The sequence below is a fragment of the Myotis brandtii genome, unplaced genomic scaffold (genome assembly GCF_000412655.1).
Source record: "Myotis brandtii unplaced genomic scaffold, ASM41265v1 scaffold4, whole genome shotgun sequence".
NCBI classification, from domain to species: domain Eukaryota; kingdom Metazoa; phylum Chordata; class Mammalia; order Chiroptera; family Vespertilionidae; genus Myotis; species Myotis brandtii.
In genome coordinates, this window is record NW_005365371.1 from 4,915,292 (window position 1) to 4,937,301 (window position 22,010).

The 22,010-nt window shown below is 48.9% G+C and overlaps 1 protein-coding gene across 5 annotated transcripts in view; it reads right to left on the bottom strand.

Moving 5' to 3' along the window:
• Positions 1-22,010, bottom strand: part of BDH1 (3-hydroxybutyrate dehydrogenase, type 1) — a 35,950-nt gene that overhangs the window by 3,718 nt on the left and 10,222 nt on the right. For all 5 annotated transcript variants that reach the window (XM_005873185.2, XM_005873186.1, XM_005873189.2 and 2 more), the window contains exons 2-5: positions 18,208-18,334; positions 13,223-13,295; positions 12,367-12,477; positions 5,928-6,069 (exon numbers count right to left, since the gene is read on the bottom strand). In XM_005873185.2, coding sequence (XP_005873247.1) covers positions 5,928-6,069; positions 12,367-12,477; positions 13,223-13,295; positions 18,208-18,290 — 409 coding nt within the window. In that variant the 5' untranslated portion in view covers positions 18,291-18,334. The remainder of the gene's footprint in view (positions 1-5,927; positions 6,070-12,366; positions 12,478-13,222; positions 13,296-18,207; positions 18,335-22,010) is intronic.

Consider the following 22,010-nt stretch of genomic DNA (forward strand, 5'->3'; position numbering starts at 1 on the left):
AGATTCCGCCATCCCCTCCCCTCCTCTTCCCAGGAAGCCTCTCTCGGCCCTGGCCAAGGCTGACACTTCACTCTCCACCTTCCTAATGGTAAGCCATCAATCCTCTCTCGTTTTTGCAACTTCCACTCTTCCATTGTCCCTGTCTCCTTCCCTTCAACATCGTCGTACACATTAGGTACTTAATAGATGTTGGAGAGGTGAATACAAATACCATGTCTCCATATCCTAAAGTACCTTCTCTTTACCATGCTACTCCCTCGTGCTATTCTCGGCTCCCCTCCCCTCTGAGGCCAGTCTTCTGAGAACACAAGCTACCCTCCCCAGTTTCCCATTTCCCTGCCATTCTGGGTCCCAGCCCTACTACTGGCTGCTCTGGTTATCAAGGGTGCCACATGCTAATGATGCCCGTTGTCTTCACTCTCAGCTTCTCCACCATATGTGTGCTACTGATGGTGCCTGACACTCACTCCTCCCTCGGTGTTAATAATATCCAAGCGTCTCCTCCATCCTCCCTGCCACCTTTCTTCTACCTGCCCCACTAACATACAGGTGTCCCCAATGTCCTGTCCTAGACCACCTATCCTCAAACTATACGCACTGCTGCCCGGCCAGTGTGTCTTAGGTTGAACACTGATCTATGAACCAGGAGTTCCGGATTTGATTCCCGGTCAAGGCACAAGCCCAGGTTGCAGGCTTGATCCCCAGTGGGGGTCGTGCAGGAGGCAGCCGATCAATGATTCTCTTTCATCATTGATGTTTCTCTCTCTCTCTCCCTTCTTCTCTGAGATCAATAAAAAAATTCATGTTTTTAAAAACTACACTCAGTGCTTAGGCAGCCTCATTTTCTTTATGTTCATGGAATTTTCCAGCTGCTTTGTGTTCGATTCATATGGGGCAGTATCATACAACCTAAAGTAATCTTTCTTCCATCTAACATCAATGACATCTGACACCGATACCCAAAAAGGTTTACTGGAAGTTGGCCTGTGAAAGCACACTGTGCCTGGGTGATAAGCAGGACAGTGTGTGGACCCAGGCACTCTCTGGAGGCCTCATGACATTCCTGCTGGTCTGGTGACAGCTGTGTTCCTGCGGCAGCCCCATCACAGCAGCCCCATCACACCTCCGTGTGGAGGGTCCCATGCCCCCCTCTGCGGTCAAGGCTCTCTCCTAACCCCAGTCCCCTCCTTTTGACAGGCACTTTCACCTGAATGTCCCGCAGGTCCCCAACTCACCCTAACCACACGGACATATCAAGTTCCCAGCTGCCCAGCCCTGCCCCTCCTCCTTGTTAATAGTTTCACTTTAATGGTTGACTCCTCTGGCTTCTTCATTTCTCCCCTATCTGATGACTACTGTTAACATTACTGATAAAGATCAAAAGGACGGCTGCCAGGCCCAGGACTAAACATTTTGCATCTACTAATTCACCTGACCCTCACAACCGACCGATAAGGTAGATATTAAGTTGTCCCGGATCTGAGTGAGGCACTGAGGCTCAGAGAGGTGAAGCATCTGTTCAGTGTCACCCAGATAACGAGCGGACAGGATGGAATCTGGACTCGGTCTGTGTGAGGACACAGCCCTCATGCGTAACCCTGTGCTGTTACTGACTTCCTCTCATGTCCCTAGAATCGGCGTCTGCTATCCTGTTTCCACGGCGTAGTTTGGGTCCTGTATCACTGGGAAGCTTCTCCCAGGTCTGCCTGTCTTCGTCTCTCTCCTCCACCTCCATCCTGATCCAACCGCCTCAGCCTGAGTCTCCTCTCTCAGTCACGCCTGCTCCGAAGGTTCCCTTCCCTAGTGGGGTATGTGAAGCATTTTCCAGGCTTCTCTCACCCACTTCCACTCCCTTTCAAGTATTCTGCCTTCTCTGAACAGCCTGCCACTCCTCTGACATCAGGGCCCCTCCCACCTCGGCTGCTTCCTGGCTCTGCTGAGCCCGCACCCGCCACCCCTCAGTCTGAGAGCGGCTTTTTGTTGAAATGCTACCCATGCTCCTGCAGCAGCCAGATCTAGGTATGAGCACTGGATGGCTCCCAAAGCACTTTTCCCACTTCACAGATGGGCAGGGTGAGGCCCACACAGGTGAATATGCAACCGTCTTACTTCTAGTAAGAGGTGAAGCTCCAAGTAAATCCAGTCTTCTCACTCCCAGACCCAGGGTGTCCCAGATACTAGGGCAGTGATGGCGAACCTCTGACACGTGAACTCATTTTTTTGGTTGATTTTTCTTTGTTAAATGGCATTTAAATATATAAAATAAATATCAAAAATATAAGTCTTTGTTTTACTATGGTTGCAAATATCAAAAAATTTCTATATGTGACACGGCACCAGAGTTAAGTTAGAGTTTTTCAAAATGCTGCCACGCTGAGCTCAAAAGGTTCGCCATCACTGTCGTAGGGCCTTCCCTGCCCGTGGTGTAATGTCTCCGGTGCTATAACCGTTCCTCACCAGCGTCCACTTGGCCGGCCACCAACCACACACTCCTCCTGCCAGGCTGAACCCTTCCTGGTGCTCAGTACACTACCAACTACACACCAAGTGTTCACTCAGTGCATGGTTACTGACGGTGAGGTAAGTGTTTTCGAGATCAGACATGCCCACAGCCTGCCGCTGGCCCACCCCCTCGGCCTTTCCCTGGGGAGGGAGTCACAGGCTCCAGATGCCCAGTCCCTCAGAGTCCTGCTGGGGAGCCAAGGGGCTGGTGGCAGATGGCTCGAAGCTCTCATCAGACAATCCCCTTCATCTTACCCACCCCCCGCAGGCTGGCTCTCCTGGCTTGGGCAGCAACTGTTCCATACAGCCAGGGTGAAGGGCACCAAACTCGCATCAGAATGTGCCCTCCACTCGCCTCCTGGGAGCTTCCTGCGTGGGCAGAGGGAGAGTCAGAAGCACCACCCCTTTAGGAACCACAAGCTAGTCTGAAAGCTCTGGGAGGGCGCCACCTGGAGTTCAAAGACAGCATTGCTGGGAAAAGAGGAGAATTTGAGCTGTTCTACCTACCAGGATGACAGCACCTGGAGGGAGGGAGGCAGGGGATCGCAGGGAAGGAGGGAGTAGGAGAAGGGGAGCGGGAGGGGAGGAGAGGAAGGGGGGAGTGGAAGACCTGCACAACCATATATCTAACAGATTTATTTCTTTTCAGACCTAAAAACCTTCAAATATTCTCCCAGCCTCCTCCAAAGCAGTTTGGGTTCAGTGAGGTCACGTTGAGGAGTTTATCAACCCTCACTGAAATGGGTCATCAGGAAAAGGTTCATGCCTCAGGGGTGGTTTATGCTGGGGTTTGAGCACCTCCCCCTTGTGGCGCTGGATTCACTCTGCCTTGTAGGTAAGGCTAAGTGCCCAGGGAGTGGAAGCGGACAAGGACCAGGGCCTTGAGCAGCCCCAAGACCTGGTGCAGCTTCATTCCATGCTCAGGTCTACAGGGATGATCCCTTTACACGGGCATTTTAAATCACTGCAAACCCACAGGCCATAATGAGTGGCTTTATGGTGCTGACTGCAGCTGTTTCCCTCCTCGTGGTTTACAAAGGCAACGTCCCAGCTGCCAGGGAAGGCGGGAGGGGAGGATTTGCCACAGGGGAGAGTGGAGGGGGGGGAGGGGGGGAAGCAGGCTGCACCTTTGGACTGGTAATCATCCTAATGCAGTGGTCGGCAAACTCATTAGTCAACAGAGCCAAATATAAACAGTACTTCTTCGAAATAGACTCGGCCAGGCAGAAAATCGACTTCTGCGCATGGGCCACGAAGTTTCAATCGCACTGTACGCGCTCCTGCACGTGGTATTTTGTGTAAGAGCCACACTCAAGGGGCCAAAGAGCCGCATGTGGCTCGCGAGCCGCAGTTTGCCAACCACGGTCCTAATGGATCCCTCCTGCCTTTTCTTAATGCAGTGGTTCTCAACCTTCCTAATGCCGCGACCCTTTAATACAGTTCCTCATGTTGTGGTGACCCCCAACCATAAAATTATTTTCATTGCTACTTCATAACTGTAATTTTGCTACTGTTATGAATCGTAATGTAAATATCTGATATGCAGGATGTATTTTCATTGTTACAAATTGAACATAATTAAAGCATAGTGATTAATCACAAAAACAATATGTAATTATATATGTGTTTTCCGATGGTCTTAGGCGACCCCTGTGAAAGGGTTGTTCGACCCCCAAAGGGGTCGCGACCCACAGGTTGAGAACCGCTGTCTTAATGGGCCAGAAGCCCTGGTCTGCCTGTTAACTACTAAACAGGTGTTCCGGAACTCACAGGCCTTTCCCCAGAGAGCAGGGGGGCCTGGGAATGGCCTGCTGTGGGGTGGGGGTGGCACTGGGCTGACATGGTGACGAGTCAGTGACAGGCTGGCAGCGAGAGCAACAGCTCCTCACAGCACAGGGGCTTCTGAGGTGCCGCTGGGGCGGCAGCATGTCCCCTGACTGATGATGCTCAGCAGAGTGCCCGGCACTGGCCCTGGTCACCCCACTCTTCCTCCCCTCTACCAGCAACTGAAGTCACTGCTCAGGAGAGCTGTCCCCAGCCCATTCTGTGGGGAAGCAGGGAGCTGAGGCATAGCCTTTCTGCCTGGGCTGTTGGGAAGCTCAAAGGTGAATGTTACAGATGAAGTGAGGAGACTGAACTGGCTTCCCCCGGCAGCACCATCACACTGGGTTCTACGTGAATGGCGTGCCCTCCCCTCTGTTGTACCACAGAGCCCTTCCCATCAAGGCCCTCGTGGGCTGAACTGGGAGGACACTTGAGTCCTTATGTTACAGAAACTTTCGGCATCATGTGTCCTGTTGGCTACTGTCCCCCAAACTTTCTGTCCCTTTAGCTTCGGGGGCACTGTACCCAACCACTCTGACAGTCGTGTCTTCCCCTTCTCTGGCGCCTAATTGCTCATGTTCCCCAGCGGACCCTCCTTGCATCTCTCCCACTCCTAGTGTCACCTCCAACCCTGGACACCCGAGCTCCAGCCCAGATACTCCCCCAGGGTGTCCCTTGGGCACTTCAGCATCTCCACAGCCCTCAACCTGCTCCTCCATGAGGTGTACCAGGTGTCCAGGATGGAGGTCTCTTGTCTCTCCCTCATCCCCACATGCATGACACTAAGTCTGGCCAGCTGTGTCTTCTCAATACTTGAACCTGATCCTCCTCTTTCCCAATACTCACGACCCTAGTTCAAGACTCTTATTCCCATGCTGTCACCACAGCCCCCAGAGCAAGCCTTCATGAGTATGACCAGGCCATTCCCCTCAGGGAAATCCCCTTCAGTAGCTCCTACTGCCCTTAAGAGAGTGGCCACCTCCCTTGCCTGGCACCCAGGCCCTTCTAACCTCATTTGCTGCCACTTCCACCAGACCTGACCCCCGACTTGTCCTCCCCTGCATACCTGTGTGCTTCCCACCACTATTCATGCTCTCCCCTCCTCCTGGAATGCCCTTCCCAGCGCTCTGCCACAGTCTGCCCTATCTGACCCCTTCCTCACCTCACCCAAAACTGGGCTATGTCCCCCTCTCCTGTCCGCAAGAGAGGACATAGAAATCACCTGAGTCAGTCCCCCACCCCCCGCCTCCCCAATAAACTGTGAGGTCCTCGAGTACAGGAACTATGTCTTGGCCATCTTTGTGTTCCCAATACTTCGGCCCACCACCTGGCTCTGAGTAGGCATTCGGTGGGCATTGGCTGAACTGGTCTGAACCAGAGCACATCCATTCAATCACTCCTGTAGATTCTGAAACCACCTCTGGCTTTATTTCCCATTCCCTGATTGCACGGTGTGTTTAATTCAACCCACTTCCTCTTCCTGTGCAGGAGGAAGAGCTTGAAAATAAAGAAAGCAGTCTTTTGGAAGGATACCAGCAAATGGAGGGTGGTGTTTAGAAAGGCGCCCGTGCAGTACCCCACTGCCCCAAGGGGCCCCCTACCTTTCTCGGGGTCCTCCAGGCTCGAGCGGACGGTCTCTACTGCTTTCTCCACCTCCTCGCTTTTGCAGACGTTGAGCTGAACAGTTCTCAATCGATCACTCTTCAAGCTGTCCAGTTCCTTGGCTCCAACATCCCCTTTGTCCTGGGAGGAGAGAGGAGCTGCTTCACCCCCCTGCCTCTAGGACAGTGATGGCAAACCTATGACACGTGTGTCAGAGGTGACACGCGAACTCATTTTTTTGGTTGATTTTTCTTTGTTAAATGGCATTTAAATATATAAAATAAATATCAAAAATATAAGTCTTTGTTTTACTATGGTTGCAAATATCAAGAAATTTCTATATGTGACACGGCAACAGAGTTAAGTTAGGGTTTTTCAAAATGCTGACACGCCGAGCTCAAAAGGTTCGCCATCACTGCTCTAGGACGAGGACCAGGGCCAAGGCAAGGGGGCTGGCCCAGTCCCTGCCTAAGCCTGGGGCTACGGAGGACCAGGGCCAAGGCAGGGGGCTGGCCCAGTCCCTGCCTAAGCCTGGGGCTACTAACAACGGCAGGCCCACCTGGGCCTAATCCCTGAGCACTGATGATGTACCAAGCACCAAACTATGTGCCATAGACACAACCATGAGCCCCCAAATCCTCACTGGCAGGGTCATTCTCTAAGCAGAAGTTACACACTCAATGCCGGGGCCAGGCATGTGGGTGTCACATGATAAGAAGGGGACTCTCGGGAGTGGAGCACAAGTCTCACCTCTCAACCCGCCTCCCCTCCCCCGCTCAGCTGTTGTCCACATGTGAATGTGAGCCCAGGGTTGCCAGATGCTTAGATTTTTATACTTGTAATTGGGATTTCTGTGCAAAAGCTCCTAACTTTTTAAGTGTTGGCAACTTATTTGGGTTTTCTAAAAAAAAAAAAATATGTGGGCCAAAGCACATCCACCCGCCACCTGTGACCAGCAGGCTGCCCGTTTGCCACCTCTGTTCTAAGCCAAGGCCCTGAAACCTGCAAGTTGGTAAGTGGCCAGGGCCAGGCTCCGCTGCCAGTTTGGCCACTAACCAGGCTCTGTGCACTCAGGTGCATCCCTCAACAGGTGCCCGGTTTTTCCAGCTACAGTTAGTCATAAGGACATCGCCACCTGTCCGGACCTGCTCAGGTTAATGGCACGAGGAAATTGTTTTTTAAAAGCCCATGAAATGATAAAGCGCTATGCAAATTCAGGTGTTATACACATGAGAAAAGTATCGCTCACTCAGCAAACATGTCGTGGGCCTCTGTGCTAAGTACTGGAGACACAAAAACAACACAGCCCCTGTTCTCAGAAAGCCACGTTAGGGAAGGAGGCAGATGAGTAAGCACACAGTACAGGGAGTATTTGCTGCAGGAAGCCTCGTGGGGAGTGGGGGGCTGCACAGAAGGTGGGGCGGGCAGGGGAGGCTTTTCAAAGGCACTGACAGCAGAAGACACGGCCAGGGGGGCCCCTGTGGATGGGGCACTTCCGGCAGAGGTGAGGGGGAGCTGCCAGAAGCCACGCCACGGCAGGGGCAGCAGAGGCCTGAGGACGTTGTGGACAAGAGGCTGAGAGGTGGGCAGGGGTCTGTGTGGGCAGTGGGCAGCTGCTCGGGGGTTTGAATAAAAGCAGATGTCGTTTATTGGGCATTTGCTGTGCTTCCCATGGTGCTGGGCACTTGACATGCATTCACTCTGTTAGCCCTCACATCAGAGGCAGGCGGCATTATCACATTCATCTGTCGATGCCACATATTTTCACAATAGGCATGAGCTACAAACGAGGTGAAAATTAAACAGTCAGTCATCATTTAATTGGCAGCGATCTCCTCAGTGGTGCAGGGAGCAGTGACGCATCTCACAGAGGACAGGAACAGCTGCGGGCGGATGAAGTGATAAGAGGAATGCCGACTCTCAGCCCAGGCTTGCCCGGGGCACAGGCAGCTGGTACTGAACAAGGGGCAGAGCAGAAAGCACAAGGAGGGTCAGCATGTCCGTGGAGGGTTCTCTCTGGGGTAGTCTGAGTCTCGTGTAAGTGGTTTGAACAAGGAGGACTCGAACCCCAGGACTGCAGTTCAGTGTCAGAGGGATGTACTGTCAGAGGGACTCAGGAGAGAATGGTGAAGGGCCGGGTCAAATGGGAGCCGACTTGTCCTATGCGGCCCAGAAAACAGAACCAGGGCCAAGAAGGCAAATCCGGCTCAAAATGAGGAGTGACTTTCAGAGTCCGGGGATGGCACGGACTGCCTAGCGGTATTCAGACAATGATGGTGGAGGTGGGGTTGGGACAGGATGGGGAACATGGTGCAGAGAAAACCCCTCCTCTAAGATCTCTTCCACCCTAAACTGCCATCCTCTCCAGGGATACCCCACCACCACCCCGCCCAGTGTCTCTACTGAAAAAGCAACATGCTTGAGTCTATGCCCAATCTGGCACCAGGAATGGCAGCTACACCCAGAATCATGTCTGCACAGAGCAGCCAGGTGTGAGGCTCGATTCACGCAAGGCTTGGCTCTGAACGCGCCCCCCACCCCCCGCCCCGGATGTGCCATCTTCCCAAATGACACGGCAGGTGCTCCATCTACCTGTACAGAGGGGCAGCCAAGCCTGCAGTTTCTGCTGCCGTTTCCACGGAGGGTTCCAGAAAAGAATTCCCTGGGGACGCCACCTTCGAGTCCAGAGGCTGGAGGGGCTGGTGCCACAGACACCTCTCTTTTCCACACACAGCACGCAGGCACCAGGAAAACATGACTTGTTTTCATGCACTTTTCATATCGTGGCCCTCAAATGCCCCTCGAGCTGAGCCCAAGCACTCCGTGTCTCTGAGGGGGAGCTGACATCAACTTCCAATAGGAAAGATTCCAGCTGAGGATGCACGAGAGATACCTGAGTGTCCTTTCCTCTTCCCGTAATCTTTCAGTAACTCCTGGACCCCACCCCTGGCCTCTCCCTGTGCCTCTGGCCAGCATGGAGCCAATGCTCCCGTGTCCTCGGGGACCCCCCTCACCTCGGTCAGGGGGTCCACATGAACTTAGGTTGGCAGCTTGGCAGCTAAAAGCTTTCTCTCAAAGGAAGCTGGGGGTCATCTCATAGCCCACAGCTTCAGGCTTAGCATTCAGGCCCCCAAAAGGGAAGCCCCACCTTCCTACCTTCACCTGACAGACCTCCTCAGGAGTCCGCACTCATCTCTAAGCAGCCTGCACACCCTGCTCCTGACAGCCACCTCTATGGGGAAGGGGACTGTTGTTTTGCCCCAGCTGTTCCTAGGAAACCTTCCCCAACCACCCTCGGTCTGCAGGCTACAGACGAGATGGCCCGTCCCCATCCTCAGGCCAAGGTCGCACTGCCTGGGCCACACCGCATCCCTGGCTCCACATCTGTCTGCTGCTCAGAGACGAGCTTTCGGTCCTGCTGCGTTGGTCCCTTTGTAAAGGGGCAGTGCCTTCTGTCGCTATCCCTTTAAACTTCACCTGTAAGCTATGTTTTCCACACCTGGATGAAATTCCAGGCAAGTCTTACAGTGTTTCCACTCATTCTCAGATAATAGAGAGACTCTTTGTTTTGGCACAAAGAGTCCAGTTCGGTCTGCTAATCAAGTAACTCCAGCCCAGCGTGGGTTGAAAACCCAAACCCTCCCTCAAACTTGTATCCAGTTTAGAGCCTGCCCTGCCGCAGGCCTGATGGAGTGTGGGGCGCCAGGCAGCAGGGGCAGAGGTTGTCTTTCTCACTATGTTCTAGCTGCTCCTCCTCTCTTATTCCTTAATCTCAGATCCTCCCAGGGTTGGATGCAGAGGCTGACAAGTGAGGGAGCAAGACTCTAGTCTTGTGAGGGTGGTGTCCTGGCTGGCCCTCCCTCCCTGGGGCACTTTTGTGGGTTCCGAGAAGATCCCTCGCCTGGAGACTCCTGTGGCCTTCCTTCCTCCTACTGTGCATCTTCTCCCTCAGACAGGGCTTCCGGGAGCCACCCCTCTGGTCAGGTCGCATGACCCCCTCGGAGTTTCACTGGGCAGGTGCCCTTAAGATGATTCCAGGGGCTCTCCCATTATCCACATCAGGTTCAGGCAACAGTGTCCTGCCCAGGCAGAAGGACAGCCCTTCCTCTAGGCAGCTCTCCTGCACTGCTTCCAGACGAGCCACTCTGGCCTCTTTCTTGGGCCTTGCAAACATAAACACACCATTCTGTGGCCTCAGATGCCAGGGCACACATGGTAAGCTCTCCAAGGAGTTCTCTTGAAACCAACTTCATTTTACTTGAGACCAGATGGAAAATACCACAGCACACTATCAACTCTGTCCAACCCCTCCACCTCCTCCACTGTGAGACAGCTGATGGGCTAATCCTGGCAGAAAGGTTTCACAGTCTCCCAGCATTTGTTGTTAGTGCTCTAGCACCTCAAGGCCGGGTGTAAGGACACTCAGCACTTGTTACCTGTGAGCATCTTGTCACATGTCTGAGAAACACTGTGACGAGAGAAGCCAGCCTAGGGCGTTGTACTAGTTACAGGAGAAGCAGCAGGAGGAGCTGGCAGAGAAGATGGAGAGAAAGGTGTCCACAAAGTCAAGAAACAAAGTGTAACAAACAAGTCGTATGGTCAAGTCTGCTGACGGGTTGAGTATGGCCTGGTCTGAGAAGTGACCAATGGATCTGGCATCCTTGACAAAAGCCGCGTCAGAGGCATTCAGGGCCCCTCCTGCTCCGGTCCTGCCTTCCTTTCCCAGCTCATCTCCTCTTCTTCCACGAGTTCCACGAGGGCACTGGGCTTCAGCCACGTCAGATGACTGGCAGTGTCTGGCTATGTCACCTCCATCCATCACAGGGAACTCCTGTTTATCCTTCCAGATGGCGATGAGATGCCACCTTGGCCCGTCGAGCCTTCCTTATGATCCCAGAGAGAGGCAGGAAAAGAAGATGGGGGTGAATGTGGTAAAGGGTGTGTTCAGTTTTAAAGAGGGAAGAAAGACCTCACCAGGAAGGTGACATTGGAAGGAAGTGAGGGAGCAAGTCTTGAAGAAATCTGGGGAAGAGGAGGCAGCCACGCCAAAGCCGAGGAGGGTGTGTACCTGGTGTGTTAAACAGCAGGAGGCCTCTGTGGCTGCAGCCTCCTGAGTAAGGGAGAGGAGTGTGAGGTGAGAGTGGCAGTGGTGGGGGGCGTCAGGAGAGGAATATAAGGTTTTGTATCAGAGGAGGAGTCCAGAAATAAACCCTCACATGATTTTTTTTACAAGGACCATTCAATGCAGGAAAGGACAGTCTTTTCAGAAATGGTGCTGGGGAAACTGGATATCCACATGCAAAAGAATAAAGTTGGACCTTTACCTAACACCATATACAGAAATGAACTCAAAATGGATCAAGGACCTAAATGTAAGACACAAAACTCTTAGAAGAAAACATAGCACAAAAGCTCCATGACATTGGATTTGGCAATGATTTCTTGGCTATGACACCAAAAGCATCGGCAACAAAAGAAAATAGGCAAACTGGACTTAATAAAATTTTTAAAATTTTGTACATCAAAAGACACTACCCTCAGAGTAAAAAGACAATACCCAGAATGGGAGAAAATGTTTGCAAATCATATAACTGATAAGGAATTAATAACCAGAATATATAAAGAACTCCTAAAACTCAACAACAACAACAAAAAACAACCCAATTCTAAAATGGGCAAAGGGTTTGAATAGACATTTCTCCAAAGGGGATAGTATGAATGACAAATGAGCACATGAAAAGATGCTCAACATCACCGATCATTAGGGAAATGCCAATCAAAACTACAATGAAACATCACCTCACACATGTTAGGATAGCTACTATCTAAAAACAGAAAACAAGTATTGGCAAGGATGTGGAAAAATCAGAACCCTTGTGCACTGTTGATGGGAGGTAAAACAGTATAGCTGCTGTGGAAAACAGTTTGACAATTCCTCAAAAAATTAAAAATAGAATTACCACATGATTTGAGTAATTCTACATCTGGATATATGCCCCAAAGAATTGAAAACAGTATCTTGAAGAGATATTTGTACACCCATGTTCACAGTAGCATTATTCACAGTAGCTAAAATGTGGAAGCAACCCAAGTGTCCATCAGCAGATGAATGGATAAGTAAAATGTAATATATACATACAATGCAATATTATTCAGCCTTAAAAAAGAAATTCTGTAAGATGTTACAACATGGACAAACCTTGAAGACTTTACGCTAAGTGAGATAAGCCAGTTACAAAAAGACAAATACTGTATGATTCTACTTATATGAGGTACTTAGACAATGTGAATATATGTAATATCACTGAACAGTACACTTAAAATGGTTAAGATGGTACATTTTATGTTATGTGTATTTTACTGCAATTAAAAATAACAACGTACAAAACAATGACTATGTGTGAAGGACAATGGTGACAATGATGACCCATCTCTTACCTTCAACAAGCAGCCAGCAAACACGAGGAAGCCTTTTGAATGCAGATGCTTGGCTAAGGAGAACCCAAATCCAGAGTCGCAGCCTGTGACCAGGACGGCTTTGCTGCCAACCTATTTTAGAAGTTCAGACCCCACGTTAGAAACCAGGATCCTGAGTGCAGAGTGACCCGTCCTCCTCTGGGCAGTAACAAAAAGTGCTTCCGGAGTGGACCGTGCCTAGGCCTCCCTGCCTAGTGTTTTCCGTCAGGAGAAGCACCATAGTCTACTGGGAAAAGCTTGGACTCAGAATCAGGAGACCAGGTTCTAACCCAGACTCTGCCACCAACTAATAATGTTGCTTGAGGTCCCCTTTCTGGACCTCGGTTTTCTCACCTGCAATCACCATTATCATAATCATCATATCATCTTCGTCATTACCTACCACGTGCAAGCACTGTGCATGCATGATTACTACATGGAGTTATTATTAGAATTGGTACAGAAGGCAGTCAATTGATATTTTTCTCTCTTAATTCTCATAATAATTGTATATAGTAATCATGATTATTATATCATGCTATGAATGAGGAAACAGATATTTTTTAAATGCCCAACATACTAAGTGATAGAAATGGAATTGAAATCAGGCCTGTTGGATTCTAGAGTCTAAACTCTTAACCTCTAAAGCTCATTTGAAGGGAGGTTTGGGAGGCGGGGGGCGGGGGGCGGAGTGTAGGTTAAGAATGTGAGCAAGTGGCTCTGAGTGTCCTAGAAGCTCTGAAGCCTGGTACTCGGAAGGTAGCTCAGGGCCCAGGGGGCCCAGAGGGAAGGCCTGTGACCACCTAGCTGGTTCCCAGGTACCTGGGCTGCCACTCACCGGGTTCACTGCATCAGCGTAAGTGCGACGACCCACAGGGACGAAGGAGGCAGGGTAAAACAGCAGTGCGTGCCTGCAAGAGAAGAGGAAGCCATGAGCACAGGCTGTGGACACACCCAGACCTTGTTCCTGGGGCAGAAGCAACTCAGAGTACCCTCAGCCACCAGTGAGCAGCACGGACTGTCTTGCCACCCAGAGCCCCTGGGGACATCCTGCTGGTACTACTGAGAAAGAGGTCCTCTCTCCTCCAGGGTTGCTAGGCTGGTAGGAAGTGGGCCATCAGTTGCAGTGACCATTTCTGCCACTGTGTAGGAAGAACTTTCAGGTGATACGGCTTTGCTCACAAAACCTTATGCAAATTCCACCCCTTAGCCCTTGGGTTTTATGCTGCTTCCTGACAGTCTTTTTAAAATTCTTTATTGTTTAAAGTATTACATATGTCTGCTTTTTCCCCCATTGAGTTTTTTGTGTTTTTTTTTAACTTAACTTTTTATTTTGAAATAATTATAGATTCACATGCAGTTAAAAAAATTAGACAAAAATGCCCTGTACCTTTCACCCAATTGCCCTTAATGAAACTTGCAAAACTACAGTACAATATCACAACCAGGATATTTACAGTGATGCAGTGAAAATACAAAGCATTTCCATCACACAAGGATCTCTCCTGGTACCCTGTTATAGCCACATCCACTTCCCTCCCACCCACATCCTCTTTAACCTCTAATCTGCTCTCCAACTCTATAATTTTGTCATATCAAGAATGATATAAGTGGAATTGTACTCTATTTAACCTTTTGGGGTTGCTTTTTTATTTACTTTTTATTTAACTTATTGGGGTGACATTGGTTAATAACATTCTATAGGTTTCAGCCCTGGCCGGTGTGATTCAGCTGGTTGGGTATCATCCTGTGCACTGAAGGATTAGCAGTTCGATTCCCCTTGAGGCACGTGCCCAGGCTTCGGGTTAGATTGCCAGTGCGGGGTGTGCAGAAGGCGGGCAATCGATATTTTCCTCCCACATTGGTGTTTCTCTCTCTCTCTTTCTATAAATCAATAAAGAATTATATAGGTTTCAGGTGTACAATTCTATAACATATCACCTGTATATTGTATTATGTGTTCACTACCCCAAGTCAAGTTTCCTTCCATCACCATTTATCATCTCTTTACTCTCCTACTTCCCCCTTTCCCTCTGGTAATCACCACACTGTGGCCTATGAAGTTTTTTGTTTGTTTGCTTAATCCCTTCACTTTTTCACCCATTCCCCCTCCCCCCTCTCCTCTGACAGCTGTCAGTCTGTTCTCTATATCTATGAGTCTGTTTCTATTTTGTTTTTTAATTTATTTTGTTCATTAGATTTCACATAAGTGAAAGCACATGGTATATGTCTTTATTTGACTGGCTTATTTCACTTAGCTTAATACTCTCCAGATCCATCTATTCTGTCTCAAAGGTAAGATTTCCTTCTTTTCTACAGCTGAATAGCATTCCATTGTGTAAATGTACCACAGCTTTTTCATCCACTCATCTACTGAAGGGCACTTGGGCTGCTTCCAAATCTTGGCTATTGTAAATAACGCTGCAATGAACATAGGTATGCATATATTCTTTTAAATTAGTGTTTCAGGTTTCTTCAGATATATTCCCAGAAGTGAAATTGCTGGGTCATAAGGCAGTTCCATTTTTAATTATTTTGAGGTAACTCCATACTGTTTTCCACAGTGGCTGCACCAATCTGCATTCCCACCAACAGTGCATGGGGGTGCCCTTTTTCTCCACATCCTCACCAACACTTTGTTGAATTATTGATGATAGCCTTTCTGACAGCCATATCACCACAATAAGGTGATATCTCATTGTGGTTTTAATTTGCATTTCTCTGATTATTAGTGTCATTGAGCATCTTTTCATATGTCTATTGGCCTTCTGTATGTCCTCTTTGGAGAAATGTCTATTCAGGTTCTTTGTCCACTTCTTTATTTTATTTTTATTTATTGATTTGAGAGAGAGAGAGAGAGAGGAAAGAAGAGAGAGAGAAACATCTATTTGTTGTTCAACTTATTTATGCATACATTGGTTGATTCTTGTATGTGCCCTGACTGGGAATCAAACCCACAACCTTGGTATATTGGGACAACACTCTAACCAACTGAGCTACCCAGGCAGACCTTTGCCCATTTTTTAATTGGATTGCTTGTTGTTGTTGTTTTTTGATGCTGAGTTTTATAACTTCCTTATAAATTTTGGATATTAGCCCCTTATTAGATGTATTAGCAAATATGTTCTTGGCATTGCTTTTTTCACTCATCGTCAACATGGAGATTCATTGAGATTGTTGCATTTATCAATAACTTGTTTCTTTATATTGCTTGGTTGTATCCAAAGTCTAAGGGCTGTGCAAAGCCAGTAATAAGAGCAGACTGGGCCCTGGCCAGTGTGGCTCAGTTGGTTGTGTGTCGTCCCATGCACCAAGAGGTCGATGGTTTGATTTCTGTGTCAAGGCACCTGCCCAGGTTGTGGGCTCGATCCCCAGGGACATGCAGGAGGAAGATGACTGATGTTTCTCATTAATGTTTCTATCTATCCTTCTCCCTTCCTCACTCTCTAAAATCAATAAACACATTTTTAAAAGAAGAGCAGACTGTCAGGTGTCAGGGGAAGGGGGAAGGACAACATGCAAACACTCCTGGGGAGGTTTTCACCTAGACCAGTGATGGCAAACCTTTGAGCTCGCGTGTCAGCATTTTGAAAAACCCTAACTTAACTCTGGTGCCATGTCACATATAGAAATTTTTTGATATGTGCAACCATAGTAAAACAAAGATTTATATTTTTGATATTTATTTTATATATTTAAATGCCATTTAACAAAAAAAAATCAACCAAAAAATGAGTTCTCGTGTCACCTCTGACACACGTGTCATAGGTTCGTCATCACTGACCTAGATAGATGGTGTGTACTGGGTGACTGCTGCTCTGAGGCACATGGGAAGATACACATGGGAAGGGATGGGTGCTGGTCTGTTCAGGCATCTCAACAGGGAGTTCAGGTTAGATGGACATCATACAGGTGGGAGACCTGGGTGCTGAGTGGGGAGATGAGCAAGGAAAAAGCATGTAGATGGAATGAGAAGTCAGTGTAGGGGAGAGCAGGTATTAGGATGGCATGGTGCCCCTAGGGATAATATATTAACTTGGTCAGTATGAATAGAGAGGGCAGACTTAGGAACAGGCCTGCTGTGAGAGGTACTGACCGCCCCATGGCGGGAGGTATAAGGCTGTAAAGTCACTTGTTAAGGTTTTATCACAGGATCCACCTACAGGTGGGGACAGGATTATGAGGCCAACTGCGATTCAAGCAAAATGATGAGGCCCAAGATTTTCCCCACCCAGAGACCTCCTGTCTGATCCAGGCAATGATCCCTTCCATCCTCCTCACACAACTGGGTCTCCCTCCCGGACCTCTGCTGACACCTTTGCCCTGAGGACAGCCAATGCCCTCTGACTCAGCTCTACCCCGGACCACCCTGCCCCCAGTCCCTCACCTAACCAGTTATTTCTACAATCCTTCCAGAAGATTCAGAATCTCCCCATGACAGCCCTTCTTTCCCCTCAAATGAGCCAGAAGCTTGACTAATACCTCACTTCCCTTTCATTTGAGGACAAAACCTTTGCAAAAATATTCAACTTCCTTTGGGATTATTTCCTCCTCTATAAAAACCTTCAATTATCTTTAAAAGCATGCTTGAGACAGATTTTTGCCATAGAAATCAATGACTCTCTGAAAAAAATAGTTGCAGTGAGCCCGGCGCCTTCCCTCTTCAGTGAGCTGTCACCTCTGCTGGAAGGGCCATTTTAACTCTACTTTTAAGGTGTCCTCTGGTAGTTGAAGCCCCATCTCCAACCAAGCTGCTGTCTCCCGGGGAAATGCTTTTAAGCAAATGCTGCTATAAGCCTAAATGCAGTTCTTCCAAACATATTTATTGGCATAAAAAATACCCATCCATATTCCAGCTGCTGGAACTTTGAATTTAACCTAACACTTACTTTCATTCCTCTTAAATATAAAGACAAAAGGTATTATGTTTCCTGGCTCTGGCTGCCACAGAGGAAAATGAAGTAGCAAAGCGCACTGAATCCCTTGGGAAGGGCAATCCCAGAACTCTCAACAAAGAGCTGCTTGTTTCATCTGTACGTAGCTGTCTCTAAACACAGAGCAGTTCAGTGAAGTCTCAGGACAGTTTAGTTAGCTGCCTCATGTGTAAGGTTTGAAAAGAGGAGTCACCCAGGTGATCAAAGTAGTAAGACACATTAGTGCCGTGCGCCTCCCGATGCGATGCACTGAGAAGACACACCTCACCTGGGTGGCACCTTCCAAACATGAACACCTGAATCCAAACACGAGGACATCACACAAACCCCAACTGAGAGACATTCTTCCAAAATGTCAAGGTCAAGAATGACAAAGACTCAGGAACTGCCCCCGATGTAAAGAGAGGAAGGAGACCTGACAACCGAAGGCACTTCGGGGCACTGGTTTGTACCCTGGACCAGGAAAGGTCCATCCCTGGGCCATCTGACAAAACTTGAATCCGGTGTGTAGGTCTGTTAACACGTATCGGTGGTAATTTCCTGGTTTTCATGATTGCACTATGGTTTTGTAAGATGTTAACATTCAGGGAAGTTAGGTGAAGAGGATAGAGAAGCCCTTTGTACTACTTGGGCAACTTTTGTATCAGTTATTTCCCAATAAGAGAGTAAAAAATCTGATGGAAGATATTCTTCTGTGCCCTGTGTGCCCTGGGAAGGTCTCTGTCTTCTGAGGACACCTTTGAGTTTCCTTTGCTGGTTGAAGGTGGGCGCTGAGTGTCACTTTGAGTCAGGCCTTAGGACCACCTGCATCATCCATGTGTGAAGAACTCCCTCTGCTTTGCCCAGAGAGTGTGGCACTCAAGGCCACTTCTACCCTTCAGTCTCTTACCTTGTTCCATTTTCTCTGTTAGAGAAACTCAGGGTTTTCCCAGGGAGCTTTGACAGGGGCCTGGAGAGGCGGACGGTCAGCATTGTGGCCACAAGAGGTAGAATGATGGGCCTCCTCCTGTCGGGTTCTGAAACACAAAACACACCCTCAGCATTGCCTTGTTGTCTGCAGAGGGTTAGGCAGGAGTGGACACTTTTCTTCCAGGTTGTGAAAGCCAAACTGAGCCCTGCACCGAGGCAGACCTCTCCTGCACCTTCCTCTCAAGCTGTAGCCTCATGTGATAGTAAGTGAGGAGGAGGGGACGTCTAGAAACCTGGGTCCTGCTTCTGGCTGCACCACCAAGCCTGGACCAGTCACGAGGAGGGTGGACCAGCCCTGTGATCCTCAAACCAGGCTGTGCAGCCACTACTGGGGAACCCAAGGACCTATCCTCTCAGAGGTTCCCGCTCCATGAGCCTCATTCTCTGTCCGTGTTCCCCATTTCCAACAAATCATCCATCTGTGTGACCCAAGACACCAACCTTCTATCTCAAGTTGCCCACATGCCTCCTAGGCAGCTTTTCCAAACACACAGGAACTGGCTCTGAGGCTAAATCATCAGTAACTCATTATAGCATGGGGACTGGAGTTATTAAATGAGACACACTTTAATCAACCTAAATTAAAACACACACACACACACACACACACACACACACACACACACACACACACACACACGCAGTCTCTCCCACCACCCTACCACCCCCTCTCAAGGTTAAATCAACCTGATTGCAACAGGGCCCAGTAGATTTAGTATCTCCTTAAGGCCCCTCAGCACCGTGACTATTTGTGGATTATTAAGTGTGGATGAGGGTGTAAATTGTTTGCCTTCCTGTTCCTGTCAATTGTGATAATAATTCCTCCTGGCCTCAGGGAAGGAAGGGGAGGATGGGAGGGAGTGAAGCGAAGCAACCACAGTGGAGAGATGTTGCTCTTTTCCGGGTGAGCTGTCCCAGCTTCTCCTTTGCACACCTGCCTGGGGTTGGTTATATACTGTTCTTACCAGTACAAGCTTTTGCCTGCAAGGCAGCTCCTCCCCTGCCCTTTGCTGTCACCCAGACTTAACTGGGCCAACAGGTCTGTAGTAAGTTCACTAATTAGCCAACCACTGCAAGTTCACTGCAGAAAACAGGTGAAGGTTTAATCTGTTTAATCCTCAGGGAAGAAAAACAAACAGGGATCTCTAGGCTCGGCTTCCCCTCCCGCTCCTACTCACCACACCCCATTGCCAGCACTGCAGTCAAATTATGTGACTTCCTCACCTAAAAGTCTCCTTCCCATGCCTGTTGAAACACCCTCTGCTTCCCTTCCTAACCTTGTCTGGTACCGCCCTCCCCTGTGCTCTCTGCACTGTAACCACACTGACCTTCTGGAAGTTTCTGGCGTATGCCAAGCTCTTTCCTGCCTCAGGGTCCTGGCCCTTGTTCTTCCTCAGTCCAGATGGCTGAGTCCTTTTGACTCTTCAGACTTCACAGAGGATGTCCCCTAATCCCCCGTGCAACACACAGAGGTTCTCTCTATAAGATCACTCTTCAATCCAAAAGTACCTTGTTTCACTACTTTCTCTTCCCCTTTTAGGTCATAAGCTTGGTGAGTCCAGGCACCTTGTCCATCTTGTTCTCCACTGAACCCCCAACCCCCAAAATGTCTACAAGAAACCTGACACCAAGGAGGCCCTCAGTGAATCTCTGCTGAGTGGGAACAAGCTGTGTGCTCACAGACCCCACTCCCCTCCATCCAGATAGGCCCTCCATGGAAGGCCCATGCCCATGATGCCCAAGCCAGACTCCGATCCTTTAACTGGGTGACCCAGCTGGCCGAGCACACGCCTCCTCTTACCAGAACTGGAGTCTGAGGTCACCACCACTGGGTGATTTCAAATCCAATTGTCTATAATTAAAGTCCTTTCCATCCCTCAGGCTCAATACTTGTGGCTTTGAATTTTATTTTCCTTAGAGTCAGCAATATCTAAAAGTGCTGCGAGAATTAAAATATTTTAAAGTGCACAAAAGCTCACCCTCCTTGGAAAATGTACTATTCACAATATTGTGTTTTATATGCAGAATGGCAGGCTTGTAGATCTTTTTCTTCTTCTTTTCTTACATTTCTTAAACATGTTGCTATTTTCACTCCAAACACAATACTGTAGGCCAGGGGTCCTCAAACTTTTTAAACAGGGGGCCAGTTCACTGTCCCTCAGACCATTGGAGGGCGCTTTTGCCTGCAAGGCAGCTCCTCCCCTGCCCTTTGCTGTCACCCAGACTTAACTGGGCTAACAGGTCTGTAGTAAGTTCACTAATTAGCCAACCACTGCAAGTTCACTGCAGAAAACAGGTGAAGGTTTAATCTGTTTAATCCTCAGGGAAGAAAAACAAACAGGGATCGCTAGGCTCGGCTTCCCCTCCCGCTCCTACTCACCACACCCCATTGCCAGCACTGCAGTCAAATTATGTGACTTCCTCACCTAAAAGTCTCCTTCCCATGCCTGTTGAAACACCCTCTGCTTCCCTTCCTAACCTTGTCTGGTACCGCCCTCCCCTGTGCTCTCTGCACTGTAACCACACTGACCTTCTGGAAGTTTCTGGCGTATGCCAAGCTCTTTCCTGCCTCAGGGTCCTGGCCCTTGTTCTTCCTCAGTCCAGATGGCTGAGTCCTTTTGACTCTTCAGACTTCACAGAGGATGTCCCCTAATCCCCCATGCAACACACAGAGGTTCTCTCTATAAGATCACTCTTCAATCCAAAAGTACCTTGTTTCACTACTTTCTCTTCCCCTTTTAGGTCATAAGCTTGGTGAGTCCAGGCACCTTGTCCATCTTGTTCTCCACTGAACCCCCAACCCCCAAAATGTCTACAAGAAACCTGACACCAAGGAGGCCCTCAGTGAATCTCTGCTGAGTGGGAACAAGCTGTGTGCTCACAGACCCCACTCCCCTCCATCCAGATAGGCCCTCCACGGAAGGCCCATGCCCATGATGCCCAAGCCAGACTCCGATCCTTTAACTGGGTGACCCAGCTGGCTGAGCACACGCCTCCTCTTACCAGAACTGGAGTCTGAGGTCACCACCACTGGGTGATTTCAAATCCAATTGTCTATAATTAAAGTCCTTTCCATCCCTCAGGCTCAATACTTGTGGCTTTGAATTTTATTTTCCTTAGAGTCAGCAATATCTAAAAGTGCTGCGAGAATTAAAATATTTTAAAGTGCACAAAAGCTCACCCTCCTTGGAAAATGTACTATTCACAATATTGTGTTTTATATGCAGAATGGCAGGCTTGTAGATCTTTTTCTTCTTCTTTTCTTACATTTCTTAAACATGTTGCTATTTTCACTCCAAACACAATACTGTAGGCCAGGGGTCCTCAAACTTTTTAAACAGGGGGCCAGTTCACTGTCCCTCAGACCATTGGAGGGCTGGACTATAGTTTAAAAAAAAAACTATGAACAAATTCCTATGCACACAGCGGCACACAGCGGCGGGAAAAACACCCGGTGGGCCCGAAAAATGTTTTCGGCAGGCCGCATGTGGCCCGCGGGCCGTAGTTTGAGGACCCCTGCTGTAGGCAATGAGATTCCCACATACTCTTTGGGGTTCTTTGTCATCTTAATGCAGTGGTTCTCAACCTATGGGTCACGACCCCTTTGGGGGTCAAACGACCCTTTCAAGGGGTCGCCTAAGACCATCGGAAAACACATATATAATTACATATTGTTTTTGTGATTCATCACTATGCTTTAATTATGTTCACTTTGTAACAATG